This window comes from Lemur catta, chromosome 1 (genome assembly GCF_020740605.2).
Source record: "Lemur catta isolate mLemCat1 chromosome 1, mLemCat1.pri, whole genome shotgun sequence".
Classification (NCBI taxonomy): domain Eukaryota; kingdom Metazoa; phylum Chordata; class Mammalia; order Primates; family Lemuridae; genus Lemur; species Lemur catta.
Window position 1 is genome coordinate 2,471,076 of NC_059128.1, and position 23,921 is coordinate 2,494,996.

The 23,921-nt window shown below is 39.2% G+C and overlaps 1 protein-coding gene across 5 annotated transcripts in view; it reads right to left on the reverse strand.

Annotated features, from left to right (window-relative positions):
* The window catches only part of MARK3 (microtubule affinity regulating kinase 3), a 90,741-nt gene that overhangs the window by 48,276 nt on the left and 18,544 nt on the right, over positions 1 to 23,921 (reverse strand). For all 5 annotated transcript variants that reach the window (XM_045560266.1, XM_045560255.1, XM_045560246.1 and 2 more), the window contains exon 3: positions 15,785 to 15,838. In XM_045560266.1, coding sequence (XP_045416222.1) covers positions 15,785 to 15,838 — 54 coding nt within the window. The remainder of the gene's footprint in view (positions 1 to 15,784; positions 15,839 to 23,921) is intronic.

The following is a 23,921-nucleotide window of genomic DNA, read 5'->3' on the forward strand; positions in this document are numbered from 1 at the left end:
ACTGGTTGCCACAAGGGTAGGAAAATTTTTTGGCTAAAAAGGGAATTCCTAAGAAAGAAAAGATAGCTGAAAGTTGCTGTATTTCCAACACTTTCTCCTGATGTGAAGAAGATTTACTGTTCTTCCTCAACACTCAGGTTGAAGGGCTCCAAGGGCGGGGAAACGCAAACAAGACGTCCTTCCAGGGAATGTCCTGCAGGTGGAGCATACACAAGAGCCAGCACAGCAAGATAAAACGGAAGAAGGAAGGTAAAGAAATTCTAATCAGCGTCTTGGAACCACCCTGACTTTAAAATAAAGAATGGAATAGAAAAGATAACAAATGCTAAGGACATAAAATAATTAATAGCATTATTAACGACCAGATGCCAAAAGCAGTGACCTCTCCTACCCAGGAAGAGTCATATACAGACGTGGGGAGATATTAGATGTGTGGATATATTGCAATATATTTAACCAGAATTTTACTAATATCATATAGGTTATTACTAGATTTTTCATATATTCTTGTACATATATTTGTACACTTATGCAAATTATGGTGGGTCTAGCGTGGGATGCAGTGATCCGAGTGAACAGCCCTGGCGAGAATGTCGCCTAGACTTCCTTTAATTACCCCCAAAGTTCTCAATTCCTCTCCTCTTTCAAAAGGTAACCTATTTTAAAGATGACTCATTGCCCAGTGTTCTACGTTTTAGAGACTGCTTCCACTGCCACTGATGGGTATCTCCTCCCTCTCTGGAACTCTTTCCCAAGAATGCCCCAGCACCTCCAGTTCCTGGTCTCCTTTCCCCTTCCTTTTTAATTCCTTTACCATCATGTAGTGACTCTTGAGGGGAGCAAAGATAAATGTATCATATCAACATTTAACTTGAAGTCTATATGCTAATATTTTAATTTCCAATTTCAGAATGGATATATAAGATTGAACTGTAGTTACCTTCCCTGTTTCCGATATATTTCAATAGTGGTGTCTTTGAATTAGTGGAAAGAATTTGGAAGTTTCCTTCTTTCCTACACTGTGGAACAGCTTGTCAGAAATAGAATTACATATTCGCAGTAGATCTGAAAGAATTCAGTCCTGCGGTTCCAGGTTGACAATCTTAAGGTGGGTGCCCGGCCTCCTTTGTGCCACTTTCTCAACTTTCGTAGTTATTGATGTATATAGATTCTTTTCTAGAGTTAATTTTGATAACTTATGTTTTCCTAGGAAATTATCCATTTATTTGCTATTCTAATTTACTGGCAGAGTTACACAAAAGGCTCCCTTACAATAGTTTAAATTCTCCCCTATCTTGTGTCACCCTAATTTCACATTTTGTCTGTTCCCCTTCTCCCTGATTAACAATCAGTAGTTTACTTTATTGCCTGCCTTCCCAAGTTTGGATCTACTATTTCTATTGTTTTAAAAATTCATTAATTTCTGCCTTTAACTTTATTAATTTCTTACATTATGTATTCCTGAGATTCATTTTTCCTTTTCTGATTTCTTAGTTTAATATTCAATGCATTCATCATCATTCTTCTTGTTTAATAATGTTTAACACTACAAATTTCCCTGAGCACCAAAAAGCAGTATAAATAGGTTCTGACACATAGTTTGGTAACATTAATTTCTAGATATACTGTGCTTTTGGTTTGCATTTTCTCTTTGATCCAAGAATTTCACGTGTTTTAAATTCCACATGTATTTTTTGTTTCATTCTATGTTTATTGCTCTATATTCAGAAATTATAGCCTGGAAAGATCTGTTAGTCAGGCTTCTTAATCTTATTAACAGAACTACTGCTTATAGTTATACCAGTATATCCAGTCCAATTCTGAGGAAATCATTTACATTATAGTCATTGTAGTCTAGAGTAGTTATTGCATGGCCTGAGAAAGGGAGGTTGTAAAGTCTTCTCTGTCACTCCTGTGTTTCTATTAATTTAGCTCAGATTTTCACCTGTTATGTATTCTGGGGTTCAAGTTATCATCTGGTGTTCTACCACTGAAAGGACATGAAATTGGATTCCTACTTCACAACACATACGACATCCAGGTGGTTTAAAGATTATAAAAACTTGAAGACAAAAGAGAATAATATCTTTATGACCCTAAGTAGAGAATAATTTCTTAGAGAAGTCACAAAAAGTACAGATGATGTAAGACTTATAAATTCAGCAGCGTTAAATTTAGGAACCTCTGCTAGTCATCAAAAGACAACACCAAGAGAATTAAAAGAGGCTGGGCAAGGTAGCCACCTGTGATCCCAGTACTGTGGGAGACCGAGGTGGGAGGATGGCTTGAGCCCAGGAGTTTAAGACCAGCCTGAGTAACAGGGTGAGACCCTGTGTCTACAAAAAATTAAAAAAAAAAAAAAAATTAGCCAGGCATGGTGGCACGCACCTGTAGTCCTAGCTACTTGGGAGGCTGAGATGGCAGGATCACTTGAGCCTAGGAGTTCAAGGCTGCAGTGAGTTATGATGGCACCACAGCACTCCAGCCTGGGTGACAAAGCAAGACCCCATTTCAAAAAAAAAAAAAAAAAGTGAAAAGATATACCATCAAGTGGAAGATATCTGCTCCATATAATAGTATCCAGAATATGTAATGATCTCCTAAAATGATTAAGAAAAAAAAATCCACTAGAAACTAAAGACTTGAATAAGCACTTCACAGAAGAGACAAAAGCCAATAGAAATATAAAAAGATGCATTACCTCATGAGTAATCAGGGAAATATTAATTAAAGCCACAATGAGATATTTTTATATTCACTAGATTGATGGCAAGAATTTAAAAAAATCAGAGAAAATAAAATTTTGATGCAGATACATTACTTGCACCCTCTCTTATATGCTACTGGTGGGAATAAAAATTAGCACAACTGCTTTGAAAACAAACGGCCTTCTCTAATGAATGAGCATGTACACATCCTGTGATCTGAGAATTCTACCACTGAGTATGTATCCTCAAGAAACTCTTCACAGGTGCACCAGGACATATACAGGACAATTCACAGAGCCATGTTTGTAATACAAATAGGTGTAAGCAATCCAAATGCCCCTGAACCACAGAGTAAATAAATACATGGTGGTATATTCGTATAATGGGACACTACATAATCTTGAAAATGGACATAGCAGTGAAAGTGAATTACAGTGAAATACATCAACATGTAACAAAATTTGGGCAAAGGAAAGTAAAAGCAAATAGGAAAAGAATGCATATAGTATGATTCCATTTACAGAATGTTTATTAACTTTACACTATACTGATGATGGACCCATATGTGGTAAAATTATAAAGACAAGCAAGAAAATAACAACAAAATCCTTCTTAGTGGTTACCTGGTAGGTGGGAAACAAAGAAAGAGAATCAGGTTGGGGAGGGGTACAACATGGGATTGATTTAGAGATACTGCTAAAGATCTATTTCTTGAACCAGATGGTAGGTATATGGGTGTTCGCTTCATATATATTTAAACTCTAAACATGGAACATTCTTTTGTATGTAGTCAGTATTTAATAAAAATTAAAAACTGAATTTTTAAAAAGTGCTTAGATTTAGCTAATTAATATAATGAAGCAGTTTTTAAAAAATTTAAAACAGGAGTAGCAGCAATGTGGTTTTTTGTGATCAAATATTTCAAAGACAAACTAAGAAATTGTCCCATCCCCCAAAATCCAAGGTTGGCAGTCAAGATTACTAGAATCAGGGCAATATCAGGAAAAACTAATTTAGTGTTAAAATCAGTTTGGTACTAACAAAATTAATTCAACAGATTTTACTGGGTATCTACCACATGCAAGGTGAACTTCAGTATGATCCTTTACTATCCTTCTCATACGGAAGGGCTATGTCTGGTTCCAAGGAAATAGGTGTAAAGAAAGCTATTTGATATTATGGATTTAGGTTCTAATGCTAGTTCAATCCCTGACTCATTGGATGACTGAACAAGCTGCAAAATCTTAGAACACTTCAATCTATTCATCTATAAAATATAAATTAAGAAACAGCTACTTCAGAGGATTATTGTGAAAAGAACACATGATACCAGTAAAGCGTGCATAGTTATTAAGAATCTGACCTCTGGAGCCACACTACCTGGTCCCAACCCAGCTCTACCACTCACTGAGTCCAGGGAACTTGACCTCCCTGGCCCACTACCCCTACAATTAAAGGAGGCCTGACACACAGAGTGCAGGGAACAGCACCTGGCACACAGTGAGTACTAGACATGTGACAGTGATTCTGGCTGATGTTGCTGTTATTACGATTCTCTCTCAAAGGCCTAATTTGGGCCCACTTTTTTATTTTCTGCAAATGGGTCCACACTAAGCTCTAAGTTTAATTCACTTAAAATATTTGGTTCCTTGGTGACTTTTCTAAACTAGTATAATGAATCACTTTTTACTTTACTTTACTTTATTAAAAAGTAAAATATACTTTTTAATATTCTCAATTCACAATGTACTCTAAATATCAAGCTGTAGTATTTCTTACCAAAACAAAGTGTGACAGTAAATTAAAAAGATCCCTAATAAAGCAGCAAGATAGAATTTATACCTTCTTCTATTTCTACATTTTTTAAATCTAAAAATAAAGACATATACAGATGTTTTTGTTCTCAATACCGGATATACGTATAATCAAAAAAGACTGTCTTAGATTTCATTTGCCATCTATTTATATTAATTGGTCAGATTTATTACACTAATCTGAATGCAGACATTGGGACTGTAAACAATATGCAAGTCTGCAATAACCACTTTTACAATGGCCACTACTTTTTTTTTTTTTGAGACAGAGTCTCACTCTGTTGCCCGGGCTAGAGTGCCGTGGCTTCAGCCTAGCTCACAGCAACCTCAAACTCCTGGGCTCAAGCAATCCTCCTGCCTCAGCCTCCCAAGTAGCTGGGACTACAGGCATGCACCACCATGCCCGGCTTATTTTTTCTATATATTTTTAGTTGTTTGGCTAATTTCTTTCTATTTTTTTAGTAGAGACGGGGTCTCACTCTTGCTCAGGCTGGTCTCGAACTCCTGAGCACAAATGATCCACCCGCCTCGGCCTCCCAGAGTGCTAGAATTACAGGCGTGAGCCACCACGCCCGGCCTACAATGGCCACTACTTTTGTTAATGGGCTGAACTGCTGGCCTGCTAAAAGCCAGTATAAGAAAAAGAAAGAAGAAGGTAGTAATAAAGGAAAAGAAAAAAATGAAAAGAGTTGCTTAATAAAAAAGATTGCCAAAATGATTTGTGCTTCACCCAATGGGTAAAGGAGGCCAGGAACTGGGTGTTGAGGCATTCTTAAGAAAGAGTTCCAGAGAGGGAGGAGATACCCATCAGTGGCAGCAGAAGCAGTCTATGAGACTTAGAATACTGGGGGAGGGGTCATCTTTGAAATAAGTTACCTTACGGAAGAGGACAGAAATTAAGAACTTTGGGGATAATTAAAGGAAGTCTAGCATCCATTCTCACTGGGATCACCAACATCCCACCCTAGACCCAAGCCAAGGCCTCTAGGGAGGAAAGTGCTATGAAGGAAATGTGCTTTAAAAAACAAACAAACCTCCACAAATTATTCTAATGCACAGGAAAGGTTGAAAGCTACTGGTTTAAGTAGGTTGAAGCAACAGTGCCCTAAATAACCCAGTGGTGGATGCAATAAAATTAATTAGACTCTAGGCCGCATGAAAAGCATGAACTGGTTCTCTCTGGCTTCAAATGATAAGGTTCCCTGATTTGTCCCATAACTAAGCTTCCCTGGAATGCCAAAAAAGGCTATTATTGTTACCGAGCTCTAAGCACTAACTGGCTCCAAAACAAACACCAGCTTTAAAAAGAAAGCAGCTTTCCTCTTCCTGGGTAGGTGTCTGGTGCTCTAGGGGCACTGGGGCACAATGAATAACCCTACATCACCCAATTTGAAATCAGAAACAAAAAAGGCTGCTAAGATATTAACATAATTCACAGAAATAACTTCCAGAAACAGACTTGATAAGATCATTCCCGAATGGACTGGATTCTGAATTCTTCTAGTTTTCTCTATTATCTGGCTACAACTCTCCAATGAAAACTGCTTTCCTAAAAGCCCTTTAAGCAGAAGCTGAAAACTCGATGTAAATTTCAAGGGACAAGTCTCGTGCCTGATGCATGGGCCACATAAAGAGTTCACCAGAATGTCCAATGGCACAACCAGAAACTGTCAAACTGCACAAGAGGACGCGAAGTTGCTGACTTCATGCTTTTCCCAAAACCAACAGAGCAAGACTCCCCAGCACAATAAGACTCTTACCCCTCTTAATTCTTCCTTCTTTATGCCTACCTCTTCACTTGGCAGGATAACGCTGGAGAGAAAATTTCACAATTGGTAGCTTCTGTGGGTAACTTACTCTCCCACTTTAATTTAACCTGGTCATGGGATGCTAGATTATCTACTAACTTTTCTACTGTTCAGGGAAGAATCTGTGCAGTTGATGACACTTCTTGTTGCACACTGATAAATACCTCAGGTACTGTACAGCACACTACCTGAGGTAGACTCCTCACCTGGCTATTTGATTTTAGTTGGTTTGGTTCACAGAGACCCTAGCTAAGGTGCATATTCCAAACTCTTGGTATTATCCTCCTGACAGCTGTAATAGTCTCATAATGGTCTTTTTATGGCTTGAACCATAAAAACTCAAAGAAATGCATGATAATATGAGCACCCTAACCTGTAAGTGGCATGCTGAGACTGGAAGCCCCAAATGATGGTAACTGAGAGTTTTGTGCTGATGCCCTAGGTTTCAGTTACACTCACCCAGGTGAGAGTCTGACCAAACTAGGAGAATCATTCAATAAAAATTATAGGAGTCCATAGTTTTAGACTAAGCTACTGCAGTAGGCCCCAAAAGACTAGACTAGAAATCAAAATGGAGTCACTCATGCTAAAGTTCTACATCCTCAATTCTAACCTAAGTCGTTATCTGACCTTATAAGAAATCAGGAGAGAGATAACAGCCAATTTCCTAAACAGGCCAGTTGAAGGGGCATGATAATAAAGTTCCCTCCGTTTTAATCCTCACACACAGAAAAGTAGCTGAAAGTAACTTGATGTTAATTAACCAGTTATTTTTCCACTGCTCTGTTTTCTTGTCACTGCCTTACAAGAAAAGTAACTTTGAAAGGACTAATATACTCTCTGTTCTTTGCTTCTGCTTTCTTCAGCCTCTGTCACTAAAGCCAACTGCTCAGTTCACTGGGACCCTTATTCTATTTTATGGAATGAACTGGTGCTTGAGGAAGGGAGGGAGAAGGAGAGGGAAATGAATGAAGCAATCAAGCAAGGAGACTGAGGTGGGTATGAGCAGGATTTCCCCACAAAGATCCTGATGAATAGGTTCTAGAATCAGTAATGCTTCACATAAACATCTGGCAACCTACTGGGTATTTTGCATGTATGTATTTTTTTTCTTCAGTAAATCTGATTAAATTTTAAAAACACGGGGATTTTCCCTTTCTGTCTTACTATAAAAGTCTGATTTTAAAATGGTGGATGAATCTTACTCAAAAAATGCCTTACTGGCCGGGCACAGTGGCTCACGCCTATAATCTCAGCACTTTGGGAGGCCAAAGCAGGAGGATCACTTGAGGCCAGGAGTTCAAGACCAGCCTGGGCAATAGTGAGATTCCATCTCTATAAGACACAATAAAAAAAAAAAATTGCTCCAGCATGGTGGTGCATGCCTGTAGTCCCAGCTGCTCAGGAGGCTGAGGCAGGAGGATTGCTTGAGCCCAGGAATTGCAGCAGGCAGTGAGCTATGATGATGCCACTGCACTCTAGCCCAGGCATCAACTTCCTTTCTCCCCTCCCCTTCTCTCTCTCGCCACCCCACCTTGTTTTTTTTTTTTTTTTAAAAGAGATGGGGTCTCTGTTAGCAAGGTTGGAGTACAGTGGGGGCATCATGGCTCAGTGCAGCCTCAAATTCCTGGGCTCAGTGGATCCTCCTGCTTCAGCCTCCAGAGTAGTTGGGACTATAGGTACATGCTACCATGCCTGGCTAATTTTTAAATTTTTTCGTAGTGACGGGCTCTCACTACGTCCCAGGCTAGTACTCCTGGCCTCATGCAATCCTTTTGCCTTGGCTTTCCAAAGTGCTGGGATTATAGGTGTGAGCTGCCACACACAACCAGTAGCACCAACTTAGAAGGACAATTCTCCATTGTAGGTTCTTGTTCTTGCCTTGTTGACTATTTTAATTGGATGAAGACATCCATATCCAATTTAGCACCAAACTAGAAGTGACAGCTAATGCAAAAGATTCATTATTTTAAAATGCCCAGACTTGAATTATGGCAAAAAACCAATTAAATGAATTTTAGCAGGAATTAAACAAATTCAGGTAAGGGGGGAAAAAGCAATTCTAAGGATGGAATAAACTAGACCTTTGTTGAGGGCAACTCTTGTGGGCCGGGTGCGGTGGCTCACGCTTGTAATCCTAGCACTCTGGGAGGCCGAGGTGGGAGGATTGCTCGAGGTCAGGAGTTCGAGACCAGCCTGAGCAAGAGCAAGACCCCGTCTCTACTAAAAATAGAAAGAAATTAGCTGGACAACTAAAAATATATATAGAAAAAATTAGCCGGGCATGGTGGCGTATGCCTGTAGTCCCAGCTACTAGGGAGGCTGACGCAGAAGGATTGCTTGAGCCCAGGAATTTGAGGTTGCTGTGAGCTAGGCTGATGCCACAGCACTCTAGCCTGGGCAACAGAGCCAGACTCTGTCTCAAAAAACAAAAACAAACAAACAAACAAAAAACTGTGGGTGGCCAAAGAGGCTAAAATTATTTACTCCAGAGAAGGGAAAATCAAGAAGACCCAAAATAGCAACCTCTAAGGGCTGTCTATGTTTGGAGTGATAGACTTAACCTCTATAGCTCCATATGGCAAAATAAAGAACAGTGTCATAGAAGATTCTACGATAGATGCCATTCCAAAGTAAGAAAAATGCTCAATAACAAAGCCATTGAACACTGGAACAAGATGCTGTGGGAAGGAGTGTGCCTCCACCCCTGAATGTGATTAAGGCTGGCTAACTAACCAGCTAGCATAAACACATTTTTAAAAAAAATCAATTATTTCATTACATGTTACAAATTTCTCATTTTTAATTAAGTAGTTTCAGTTTAAGAAAAAGATAGTACTGTTTAAATTGGTTGTAGTGCAATATGGTAACAACTGAGTTTCTGCCACCAAGAAGACTGAATCAGGGTCTCTGCAGCCTGAGCTGCTGTGTGTAATCCTCCCACCAACACTTAATGGAAAACATTCAAGCACTGCAATGAGCTCCGCAAGAGTCTTTCCTCTCCTTTTCACTTGGAAACTTGAAAACTCTTTAGATCTGCAGTCCCCAACGGTACTGGTCAGGTCCATGGCCGGTTAGGAACCTGGCTGCACCTTTGCCTGAGCTCAGCATCCCCCCATCCCCCTCAATGCTGCGGAATAATTGTCTTCCATGAGACTCAGGAACCGGCTGTACCGCTGCCTGAGCTCAGCACCCCTCCCCCACCGCAGTCCATGGAAAAACTGTCTTCCATGAAACCAGTCCCTGGTGCCAAAAAGATTGGGGACCCCTGCTTTAGATCCTTCAAGGCCTAGGTAAAATTCCACTGCACACCACGTGGGTTGACTCAAAGTCAACAGCACTTATCTGACTCATTAGAGACATCACAAATCTTGGTTCAGAAGAATAAGGATGTTTTTTAAATGAATTACTAAGACTATGCTCCTACTTTTCATTTGGAATTGACACATTCTTTGCAATACTATCTCTTCACCCTGTGTTTTAAAACATTGGTTTTATTACTCCTCAGGCATGGTGAGGCCAACAGATCATGAGACAACCACCACTTAAATAACAGCTTGTTACAATTCCCTAGAGGTGAGGACCAGCCACACCACACAGGGCCAAACAGGGCCACACAAGGAAGCACCCGGGTGGGTCAGGAGCAGAAGGAGCCAGGGGAAAGCACTGGCAAAGCCTCTATCATGATTGTGGGAGAGGCACGGCAGGGTAAGGAGGCTTAGGACTGGCTTGCTTTAATAATTTCAGTAGGCTCTAAGGCATAGGAGCTGGCTCTAGTTGTCTGGTACCTGGCCCTGGGGTGATCAGGGCAGAAAAATACAGCCTCCTGGAATGTAAGAGCCAGACAGAGGAGGTGGTTTGGAGTAGGACACTGAATTGGCTGTTTTGCATCTGAAAGGCAATCTCACAAGGGAGTAGTATGTTATTTCTAAGAATTAGCTCACCCTGAGAGGGACCAGCAAGGGCCCAGATGCCAGAGCATCAAGACTACAGAAAATAAGAAAACATAGTTAATACACCCTGCTTTATTTTTCTTCATAGCACTGACATGACATATGTGTTTGTTTATTGCTGTTCCCCACCAGTATGTCAATTACATGAAAGCAGGAATTTCACTTGGCTCAATATTGTATCCACAGTGCCTGACATACCAAGTAAGGGAGGCACCACTCTAGTATCTAATGACCATGGATTCCTATGTCAACTAATAGACAACAGTGCTCCTAGCACGCTGCTTCCCAAACACTCTCTATCCTCTGAACGATGACAAAATATTCTCATTGAGACTCAGCGCTAACTACACCTATCACAGGATGACCAGCCAAGTATCCCTCACTTATGAATTGGGGACCTTGAGCAGTTTACTTAATCTCCTTGGCTCCCTTTTCCTTAAGAATACAACTTACCTCATGAAGTAGTAATGATTAAGTGAGTTAATACAGGTAAAACACTTACGACAGTGCTCAGTATATACTTCATGCATAAATATTAGCAGTTATTCTCAGAAGTCACCTACAATTAAGTCCTGCAAAAGAGACCCAGCCAGAACCTACCATTCAATTCTTAAGCTTTACTTATTTCTTGTGTGTGTGTTTTCGGAGGGGAGGGTTAAACAAACAAACAGAACACATTCCCCACGCTCCAAAAACAAAGCAAACGATAAAACTATTTAGCAACACACACAATAGTGGCAAACACAGAGTCCTTACCATGAGCCATGCTTTATTCTAAGTTCTTCTAAGTGTTTTTATTATTTATTTTATTTGGTTCCCACCCTCCAGCCCCCCAACACCCCACCCCGAGACAGGATATCACTCTGTCACCCAGGCTGGAGTGCAGTGGCATAATCATAGCTTAGTGTAGCCTCCAACTCCTAGGCTGAAGTGATCTTCCCATCTCAGCCCGAGTAGCTGGGACTATACAGGGAAGCATCACCAGCCTCACACCAGCTGAGCTATTTAAAAAAAAAAAAAAAAAAAGTTCTCTACAGAGTCTTGCTATGTTGCCCAGGGTGGTCTCCAACTCCTGGCCTCAAGTGATCTTCCTAACCAAGGCAAAGTGCTTAACATGTTAACTTGTTTAATTCTCACTACAACCCTTATAAGGCACTATTATAATCGCCATTTTACAAATGGGGAAACTAAGGCACAGGGAAGCTCAATGATTCATCACACAGCTAGGCAGGGTTCCAGCCTGCATTTGAATCCATGCAGTCTAGCTTCATCACGCTCCTAACCATTACTCATACTTCCTTCTTTGTGTCTATCTACTCCAAAGACTGAAAAAAAACACTAGTAGCTTTAGCTGGGTTACACTTCGTATACTGGCATGTCTTACTAAATTCTAGTATTTTTGAACAGGTAAACATTTTTTTTATTAATATGCCATGCTTGCTTCTTAATGACAGATTCAGATTTAATAAAACATGGCCCAGCAAGATTACCCGATATATAAGCAAACTAAAAATGACTTTATAAGACTAGTAAGCAGACTAACATTTTTGTTATTCCTGCTGTTTTCAAAACCATTATAGGTACACGTTACAGAGTTCTTAAAAAGCAGACCTAAAAGACGCTTATGAAGAGAATAGTATACCAGAAATAGTAGTCAGAAGTCAAAAAGTATATAGCTGGGTGCAGTGACATGTACCTGTAGTCCCAGCTAATAGGGAAGCTAAGGAGGAAGGACCAGCCCAGGAATTTAAGACTAGCCTGGGCAATAGAGTGAGACCCCATCTCTTAAAACAAAAAAACAAACAACTTAAAAACTATAAAAACAACAGAGAAAAATAAATTCCTCACTAGAATCTAACATTTATTAACTCAGTGGCTGAAAAAATACAAAGGAAAAATGAAGACACCCATCTTTGAAAATAATACAATCTGCAAATATGCAGTAACCCAGATTTACTTATATACATTTAGTAAAAGTACATGACCCAGTGTGCACGCCTGAATATTGTTAAATTGACACTATTTTAACACGTGTGTTCAAACACTGCGTGAATTAGCCAGTCTACCTTTTTTCATGGTGGCAGTAAAAACAGATTACATATTGTTGATGGCAGAATGTTCCTTAAAGTGGATGTTAGCTTCTGTGGCTTCAGGGCTTGAAATCACTACCTGAGAAGTGTTCCCGAAGCAAGTGTGATACAATTGTGAATGGTGCTGAGAAGAAAAAAAGCTGCAAGAACAACTATTCCAAATGGGGCTGCCAAAGTTGCCTGGACTCTCTACCTTGCTGCCATTTTTCCATGGAAAAAGAACTCCGTGAAAAAGAATATGTAACAAATGTACATGGAATACTTCTAATTTACATTATGAGAGAAGAATATGAACTTATACACACAATTTTGGACAATGCTCTATAAAATGAAAATGTTATACTTATCAAGTTCTTTAACTTCAGTAGATCTAGCCTTAGGATAAGTCTTCTGCGGGTGGTTCATACTTAAACTATACCACAAACAAATCTTAAAGTTTTAACTATTAGAGATTATTACAAGCCAAAATTAATACTGATGCAAATATGCAGAATCACACTATCAGGCTAACCAGACAATCTATCATGTAATAAACTGATAATGATGAGACAAACAGCATAATATTAATAATATTAGGTTATTAAATATGAAATGTCTGATTTCCTTAAGTGCTAAGTTTGACAGCTGGTATCTCTGACATTTCACTTTGACACTTCTTGTTTTATGTGTACTGTAAAGGCACATTCTCAGTCTTTCAACTGCATGTTTTGGCTTGTGATTGTCTTCCAAAGTTTTTTTTAGAACAACTTTTGTAAAACCATGGATATGTCAAAAATTCGCGTTATTTTCGAATATGAGTTCCATCATGGAACCAGTGCAGTGCAGACAGCTCAAAATATTAATGAAGGCTAATGAACGCACAGTACGTCGATGGTTTGAGAAATTCTGTTGTGGTGATTTTAATCTTGAGCATGAGCCACGAGGGCGACCTGAGACCAAAGTGGATAATGATAAGCTAAAAGCTGTAGTGGAAGTTAATCCATCTCAACCTACGTGTGAATTAGCAGCAACATTTGATGTTAGTATTCCAACAATATTGGACCATGTGAAACAAACTGGCAAGGTAAAGAAGCCGGATAGATGGGTTCCACATGAATTAAACGAGCATCAGAAGAGAAATCGTCTGGAAGCTTGTCTTTCTTTGCTGTCATGACATAAAGATGAACCATTTCTACGTGTGACAAAAAATGGATTCTTTTTGACAATCACAAGCATTCAGCACAATGGTTGGATAAAGATGAAATGCCAAAGCACAGTCCAAGATCGAATATTCATCAAAAAAAAAAAAAATCTAATGGTCTCTGGTGGTCCAACGCTGGTATTATCCACAGCAGTTTCATGAAATCTGGTCAAGTGATTACAGTGGATGTGTACTGCAACCAACTGGACGAAATGATAAGGATGCTTGCAATTAAGCAGCCGAGACTGGTCACCAGAGACAGGCCAATCCTCTTGCAAGACAACATTTGACCACATGTCACACAAACAACACTGTTCAAACTACAGCAGCTGGACTTGGAAACTCTCTGTTATCCACTGTATTCACCAGATCTTGGACCAACTGACTACCACCTTCTTCCGGGCTTGGGACCACTTCTTGCAAGGAAAAATACTCAGTTCTCAACAAGCTGTGGAAAACGCCTTTCGCAACTGCATCACCACTCGCTCTCCAGGCTTTCTTCACTGCTGGCATAAACAAGCTACTGTTAAGATGGCAAAACTGTGTTGATAGTTTAGGCACATACTTTGATTAATTGTTTGCTTCTTGTTTGAGATATAATAAACAACACTTTTGATTCAAAATTGGACATTTCATATTTAATGACCTAATAATAATGGAATAGCAGCAATTAAAAACTACAAACAAAAATAATGAAAAAAACAAACAAGCAAGCAAGGAAGCAAGGGAAAAATGCAGCCAACCTGACATAATCCTAGGATAAAATTTTTCCTGGAAAACGGCTAAAATTCCAATTATATCCAGGTACATATGAATAGTGGAAGATTTGTAACATCATAGAATACTGAATTAGAGTCCTCAGTAAACTTCTTTATATGTTAATTTTAGTTCTGAATATCAAATTTTAGTAACTCCTAACTTATTTATTAGTACAAAGTTCTTAGATATATGAAGAAATGAAAGTTTAAGGAAATGGGCAAACTGAATCTTCAGAACAAAGGACTGGAATTTTTAGATCTGTCCCAGGGCCACCTGGAGAAGCCTCAAGGCCCAATACGGGCTGCAGATCATGAAGAATCGCTTGTTTGAACACATATTTAATGCAAGATAAAGTCTATCTCCCTCCTCACCTCCCATACATATAACAGGGACAAGTCTTCAAGATTATCAGGATATAAATAATCATTAGGAATGTATTAGTAGTGTATATAGAGAATTACACTTATCAAACTACCTCACAACTGTATAGCGCTTTGCAGTTTACAAAGTTCTTTTATATGCATTATTTTATGAATACTCACATCTATCGTGAGAAGATAAAATTATCTCCACTCTAAAGACAAAAAACCCAAGGTCCAGAAAAGTTAAGTGTCTTGCTCAAGGTCAAGTTAGACATTCAGCTAAATGGCAGAGCCAGGACTTAAATTCAGGACTTCTGTTCCTAGTTCATGGTCTCTGTACCCCCCAACTATTACAGGCCAAATCTAGAAATCAAATGAAGTATGTAAAAAGGCTTTGCAAAACTAACAAGAACTAGAAGGATTTTATTATGAAGATCATTATCACTCACTGATGCACCAATGACATTACCTATGTCTGGGCCCTACCTAAGCAATTTAATCTCTACTGTGGTCTAGGCATTAGGACTTTCAAAATCTACCCAGGGCAGAGACCCTCTGATCTTAAGTTAAATGATACAAATAGCAACAGAGCTTTATAAACATGCTTTTTCACTCCTATTCTGTTTTACTTTTACATTTCCCTTTTATATTAATTAGTAATCACATCTTAATCAGACATGGCATGTCAAGAGTTTAAGAAGCCAAAGTACTGACTTGAAAGATTTCAGTATTAGCCATAAGGAAGGTGTGCAAATCTGCACAATACCAATAACGTGAAAATATTTTTGTGTTGTGTTATTTTTTAAAACTCTATCCAATATTTAGAACATTCAATTAAAAAATACAGCCTTGTACAACTGTATCAATGAAAAATACAAAAAAGTACAGCCTTTAGTTTGTGCTATTAAGAACATTTAAAAATCATAATCTTCAACTGAGGATACCCAACTATGTTTATAAAATACTACATTTAAGTTGCATTCATCTGAGGAATAAGAAGCTTTATAGCACTAACATAATAAAGTAATAATTGAGGTATTTAAGGAACAAATTCTATGGCAATTAGCACTGAAAATCATTTAAAAATACTGGATACTGCACCAATCTTACCTTTTGTAGACTTGTTGGATTCAACTGAGTTTTGTCAATTATTTTTATTGCAACCTAGAAAAAATAATAAATATTTTTGGATGTTAAGAATTCAGTAATTACAGAATAACATGGCATTATTAAAAAGCAAGCAAACTTGAAAACCTAAAACTTAGCAGTATAATAAGCAACTGTAACTTTATTAAAACTGTACAACTGAAAATAGGAGCTTCATAAAAATAAGGGTTATAACATTTTATATTTAAGTTACTTATAGACAAGGGGAAAATTATCTCCTTCAAAGCACAAAAAGGAAAAAGAGAAAGAGAAAGAGATACAGAATATAATGAAAACACTTTTAGAGAGATATGCTATTTAGCAAATCAGACACTTTAATTTTAGCTGACTCTGTGATCCTAGGGCAGGAACTATAGCTTTTACAGGCTTATATAGCCCAGAATACTCCCTAGAGTGTATGGCACAGTAAGAACTTTATAAATAAATAAATAGGTCAGTGCTGAATGTGAAAACTTTAGGAACATTTTATTTAAAAAAAAATAGAAAAGCCCTTTAGGCAGTTACAGAAGGACCAATCTGTGGGCTAACCAAGTGAAGTAAGTACAGAGGCAACAGAAGGGCCCCCTGGTAGCCTTTGTTCAGAAAGGGGTGAGTACACCAGCATATAAAAATACGTTGCGAGGATATGGGAAGAAAGAACTATAGCTTCTATTTATGTGCATTTTTTATCTTAAAGAAATAAGAATCACTTTTACTTATATTTACTATGTAGACCTGTACCAGCACCCTCACCTGGCCGGCTTGTCACTGGTTGGATGAAAATGATTTCTATGGACTGTGGGTATCATAATGAGGGGAGGGTGGGAGTGATGAGGGAAGGGAACTTAAGTGGAGAGAGGCTTTGCCATGACAAGGGAATATAAATTAAATCAGCTTTGAAGCTGAGGGCCATGTCAGCAAGTGAGTCTGCCCCGTAAGATCAGAGAGGCCATGCTTCCCGCTGTGCGTCCTGCAGAACACACGTCCAGTGAGACACAGCACTGAAGGAGCATCTGCAGCCAAAACGGGGAAAAGGCCTGGACATTCTCTGTCAATGGTTGTCACACTTTTGGTCCCCTTTACACTCTTAAAGATTAATGAGGAGCCCAAATGTGGGTTATATTAATGGATATTTACCATATTACAAATGAAAACTGAGAAATTATAAAAATAAGTATTTAACAATTCATTTCAAAATAATAAACCTATTACATGTTAACGTAAGTAATTTATTTTTATGAAATTTTCATATGTGTTTCTGCATTCAATCTGTTGTGATTATCACACATCATGTAGTCTCTGGAAAATTCTACTCTACATGTGTAAAAGAGAGAATAAAAAGAGCAAACGTTTTAATAGTATTACAAAAATAGTTTTGACTTTGCAGGCCCCTTGAAAGGGTCTCAGAAAACCTCCAAGGGTCCCATACTCAAAGTATAGGCCATACTTTGAGAATGGCCACACTATGCATTAACACTGTTCTTTAAAAACTGCTTAATTTGGTCCAAAGCCTCCATCTGCCCTAGTTATTTATTCCCTATGAATCTATAACCTCCAGAAGAGCCTCAGAAAGGGAAATGCTGCAGTTAGGCATCCACTGATTCTGACCCTAGAGTGGAAGTACTATCACCCCCAACCCCAAGAGGAGGCAAATCAGAATTGGGGAAGGAGTGAAGAGTAAACGAATGAGTGTTTCAACGGAAAGTAAAGAAGCAGAAGACAATGATGGCTGATGAAATACGCAAACACTGACTACCGTGTGTAGATCTCAATCAGGGAAAAGACACCTTATTCATTTTTATAGCCCTAGCATACCACCTAGCACACAAGGAGTATTCAATAAACGTTTGCTGAGTTGATCTGAGGCCTCACACCATAATCAGTAACCAAACACATATTAGAGATGGAGAGAGCACAGTGAAGAAATAGGGCTTCTAGTGTTTTAACAGAAGAATGTGGTTTTAAAAATTAAATAAATCAAAGTCAAATGAGTTAATTTCCTTCGAACTTTACTTTCACTGGTAATTTTATGTGGTATACTTGGATCTCCCAATTCCAAAGAAATATGTTAGATGTTCTTTTCTGGCCTCCATCATATTTTCCTCCTCTTCCTCCTGGCCAAATCTATCAAACATGCTGCCTTTCCAGTTCTTCCCTCTGGGCTTCTGAGAACTGGCTTCTATTCTCACGACTGGACGCAATCACTAGTTTCTTGTGGTTCTGCTCAATATCCTCCTTCTATTCTAAAGATTCTCTTCCGACTGTTTATACATTTTCATCTTAGGTACTACTATTCAAATAGCATCTGAAGCAAAAACAGGAGCTCAAATATGTTTTATCTGGCTTAATCAAACTGTAGAAAACAGTCATTTTATCAAAAGCAACAGTGTCCCCAGAGTGAAACATCATTTAAGGTGACGTGTGTATGTGCAGTGTGAGGGGGAAGTTCCTAATCCTCTCCTCCTCCCAGATCCCTGCTGGGAAGACTCAACCAAAACAACCCTGGCCCAGAGCTGGAGCCTGGGGAGTTCAGACAGAGCTGAGACCCTGAGGTCACCAAAAGAGACAGGAACTGTATCACTGGTTGCTGTGCCTCAGAAAGGTGGAGCCTGGAGAAGACCACCCACTCATTCCTATGGTCGTGGAGTTGGGTGAAGGGGACACAGCAAGTGCCAAGGGGGTTCATGAGGTGAGCAAAGAGGAGTGCCACTGCCACCTCCTGTGTAAAGTTCTGGGAAATTCCATTTATAGTCATCCTGATGCCAGAAGCAAAGTGGAAAATTACAAAACAGGGATAAGATCTGCTCATACAGGAGAAGAGCCTTCCCCCAACAAGCCTCAACCAAAAGGGCCCAATGAACCCACAGCACCCACCCACCGGAGAAAAATCCTTATCTGCCACTTCCTGTCAATTCACTACTGGTCAAAAGATCCTAACACCCTGCTCCTGAAAGGTGTTAAAGCATCCACAACCACTAAAAGAGCAAGCAAAACAAACAAACAAACAAACAAAAAAAACCCCAAATCCTTTAAGGGGATACAGTAGCCTGAAGGATGGTGTATTAGTCAGCTTTAGCTGCCACAACATAGCACCACAGACTGGGTGGCTTAAACAACAGAAATTTATTTCCTCACAGTTCTGGGAGCTAGAAGTCCAAGATCAGGGTTCTGGTGACGGCTTTCTTCCTGGCTTGCAGAGTCACCTCACTATGTCCTCACAGTGGAGACAGTGAGCTGTCTGGTGTCTCTTCATATAAGGACACTCTAACCCTATCAATCAGGGCTCACACTTATAACCTCATTTAACCTATACTTTATCACCAAATAACACAGTCACACTGGGGGTTAAGGCTTCAACTCACAAATTTGGGGGGATACAATTCAATTCAAAGCAAAGGAGACCAAGCTAAACAACTACAACAGTTGGCTACAAAAGGAAACTTCAACATGGAAGAATGTTACAAGAAGCAGATACAAAATAATATACTGTTATGATTCCATTAGTATGCTTTTTAAAAAAACAGACAAAACTAATCTAGCCTATTAGAGGTCAACACAGTGGTTCCCTTGGAGAGGAGGAGCAGTGAAGCGGCTTGAAGGCGGCAGAAGCCAAGAGGCTTCTGGGTGTGGGTGAGAGCATTTTTTTTGCCCTGGATCATGGTTATGCAAATGTGTTTACTTTGTGATAATTCATCAAGCTGAGTACTTTTTATGTATGTTACATTTCAATAAAAAGAGTTTTTGTGTGTTTGAAATGTCAATGACTTTAAGAAAACCGTAATAACAAGTTTATAGATAATGCCTAGAACTGAAAAATAAATAAGAAAAGAAGCATGTTATAAAGATATGAAAGTAAAACCTAAATAATCAGTTTAAAGACAAAGTGGCCATCTCGGCAGACTAGGAAATGGGGGACATGGGGGTCTAGGTCTGTGGTTCCCAATCCCTGGGCCAGTTCCCAAACCCTGGGCCGCAGACCCTGGGTCCACAGCCTATTAGGGACCAGGCTCAGAGCTCCACTGCACCCAAGCCTCCAGCAGGAGGTGAGCAGCGGGTGAGGGAGCGAAGCTTCATCTGTATTTACAGCCACTGCCCATCACTCACATCACCACCTGAGCTCTGTCTCCTCCCCTCCCCCTTCCACGGAAATACTGTCTTCCATGAAACCTGGTCCCTGGTGCCAAAAAGGTTGGGGACTGCTGATCTAGGTGACTATTTTTTGTAACAAGCCTTGACTCTTTAAATTGTCGAATATACAACTTGAATAAAAATAACTAAATGAAAAGTTTTTTGTAACCATAATGAGAACATTTGATTAAAGATGGCATTTGGATCACATGCATCTCTCTTCTCCCACCTGATAGGCCAATTGAAGAATAAACAAAAAATGACAATGGCAAAGAGGATGGAGGAGGTGCCAACAGTAGACAAGTGACTCCAAAATTTCTGGGAGATAAAAAAATCTCATGATGGTACAGTGGCACACACAGCAGGACACAGGAAGATAAGCCTAGAGTGGGCGAGGGAAAACTTAATTGTTAGAGAAAATAACTGTGTTGTGTATGTGGAAGGTCCCAATGTAAAAGGCCAACTCTCTGTCTCAGCCACCAGGAACCCAAGGCAGCCACTCGACCAGTGCCTTCCACAGATCCCACCCCATGCAGAGGGAGTTCCCAGTTTGCTTCTTAGGGCTCCACTTTTGAAAACATAAAAAGAGAAACAAAAATCATCAGATGGATGAGGAGACCCTATGATTTTTCCTAACACCATTCTCCATGCATGTGTAAAGGGAAATACCAGAAATAATTAAGCCTCTTCTTTCAAAAAAAAAAAAAAAAGGGATACAGTCAATTCTTGTTATTCATGGTAATATTCTACAAAGTCACTGTGATCATTGGATCAGTAAATACTGTACCATTGCTCCTAGGGGAAAATACAGGGTTGGGTTCCTGCAAATCTGTGGTGACAACATTTCCATCAACTGATCACTACCTAAGTTTGCTTTATGCACGTATCTGTTTAATGACACCATTTGTTACAATGTATTATTGGTCAACACTGAACTCACTGTCTACAGCACTGTAACTCATGCCCAAGTGAAGCCTATCTTAACACATGCATTTTCTCTGTAATGTACACCACAGCTTCGCACTTAAGAAGACTAGATGGTGCTTCAGCACCATGCTTCTTGAGGGCCACCTGAAATAGCAAAATCATCAACAGAAAACACAAAAATGCACACACAAAAAAGTGGCATTAAATAGACCACACAAAGGACATCTGTTTACACTATGAGGGCAAAGTGTTGCCTTGTTGAACTCAGCTGAGGATGTGCACACACATTCAAAGCACTGTACTGATTTTGGGGTTACAAATAAATTTTATTGAGTAGGTGAATGTGCAAATACAGAATCCACAAAAAATGAGTATTAACTATCTTTTCTGGAAATGGATAGTGGTGACAGCTGCACAACAATGTAAATGTACCTAATGTCACTGATATACTTAAAAATGGTTAAAATTATAAATTTTATGTTATGTATATTTTATCACAATAAAAAAGTATTCACAACCATATAATTCAGTGATTTCTGATAAGTAGGAATTAGGCTTATAGGAAGTTTCTTTCTGCACATTAATTACACTTCCAAATTGTACTAAAAGCATACTGATCATCTTTTTGCTTTCTAGCTATATCTGTTAGCAGAAAACTAACCTGATTTGTTCACTTGCTTCCAAATCAGCTACTATTAATTTTTAATTGAAGCAAATCATTCTGGGTGTTAACTCTTGTCAGTCAGTCACTAGTTGTTCTGAATAAAAATTCAGGCAAGGCATGGTACCTCACCCCTGTAATCCCAACACTCTGGGAGGCTGAGGGAGGAGGATCGCTTGAGGTCAGGAGTTTGAGATCAGCCTGAGCAAGAACAAGACCTAGTCTCTACAAAAAAATAGAAAAAATTAGTCAGATGTGGTGGCGCCTGCCTGTGGTCCCAGGGACTTTGGAGGCTGAGGCAGGAGGATCACTCGAGCGCTGGAATTTGAGGTTGCAGTGAGCTAAGATGACGCTGCTGCACTCTGGGGGGAGAGAGGGGAGCAGGACTCTGTCTCAAAAAAAAACCAAAAAAAAAAAAAAAAAAAAAAACAATTACTAACTGTCCCCCACCACCCCCAAGAAACTGCTACTACTTGCTGAGTTTTGGTATAGTATCAAAAACATTATTCAGAATCATCTGAAAAGGGTATTAAAATACTCCTCACTTTTCTAGCTACAATTTCTTCATATACCTTAACCAAAACAACATATCAAAATAGCTTGAATGCAGAGCTGATAAGGGAATCTAGCTAACTTCTATTAAGCCAGACATTAAAGAGATTTACAAAAAAAATGTAAACAATGTTACTCTTCTCAATAAACTGTTTCAGGAAATAGTTGTTTTTCATAAAAATGTTATTTATAGTAACATGTAATAGGATTACTATTTTGAATGAATTAATATATTATTAATATTATGGTGTTATAATATTAAAATATAATATTAATATATTTTAAGTTTCTTGAGCATTAAATTTTTTTTGAGACAGAGTTTCTCTCTGTTGCCCAGGGGTAGAGTGCCATGGCATCAGCCTAGCTCACAGCAACCTCCAACTCCTGGGCTCAAGTGATCCTCCTGTCTCAGCCTCCCAAGTAGCTGGGACTACAGGTGCATGCCACCATGCCCAGCTAATTTTATTTTTAGTTGCTCAGCTAATTTTTTTTCTTTTTTCTTTTTTTTAGTAGAGACAGGGTCTTGCTCTTGCTCAGGCTAGTCTCGAACTCCTGAGCTCAAGCGATCCTTCTGCCTTAGCCTCCCAGAGTGCTAGGATTACAGGCGTGAGCCACTGCACCTGGCCAAGCATTAACTTCTAATATAGTATCAATACAAATAATCCATATAAACAAAGGCTTCTAGGGAGTCCTTAACTTTAAGTTTAAAGGAGTTCTGAGACAGAAAAGTTTGTGAACTATTATTTTAATCAATGGTATTGTACATAACCATTGAAATGGATAATTATTTTGATTATGTAGCAACATAGAAAACTGCCTAGAATGAAATTCGCAGGGAGAAGAACACAGGATACAAGATTATGACAAAAAGCATGTCAAAAAAATGCATATGAATATGGAGAATATACAAAAATGAAAATAATATTCAGACTGTTGTGATTGTAGAATTTTTTCCTCTCTATTCTCCAAACTTTCTGTAACGTTGTTAACATAGTCTTTACAAAAAAAAACCAAAAACTTGTGACTAAAATATAATATGTAACCAATCATGAGGAGTCTCATGAAGTTTAGCACACCCTAGGATGAAGAGCTGTGGTTTATCGTTCTTAAAATCAACAACAAATACTTATTGAGTACTTAGAGGCTGAGGGTAAATGAGGTTCAAAACCTAATCCCTCTGTTTCTACCCTCTCCAGTCTCCTGTAATAGTACACAGATGAGTAAGGAGGACAGTGAAACATGGAGGACTAACATTAAAGGAATACAGGTATAAAGGCACAACACCAAGTGGAGAAGACAACAGTGGAAAAGATATTTCAAAAATTTTCTAAAAGAGAGTGTACAGAGCAGAGGAAACTATAACCAGAGACAATGTGATTTGCCTGGCACAACGCCGAAAGGGCTCCGGACTTGGAGGCCCCAGAAACCACAAGGTAAAAAGTCTATATAGAGAGTGCCTGCTGTTCCCCAGACCCACCAGTAACCGCTGGTTCTCAAGAGGCTGGAAACTTACTCTGTGGAGAAACTGGCCAGGCTCAGGACTCAAGGTCAACAGGCCTAGCAGAGGACAGCAGTGAGGCACAGAGATGAAGGGGGGGGGGCAGATTAAGTGATGGGATGGGACTGCCAGCTCCTCCCCGCCAGAAGAGAGAAACTGAACGCTTCCAGAGAAGAGACCTAGAGACACAAATATCTGGAGTCTTTCAATAAAAGTGCCAGACAACTCCCAACAGGAAAGCTCTGTGGTCAAACCTGTCCATGCATGCAAACACAGCTTTTGATCAGCTCAGAGCTCCACACTAAATACAGATAGACAGCCAGAGATTACCAGAC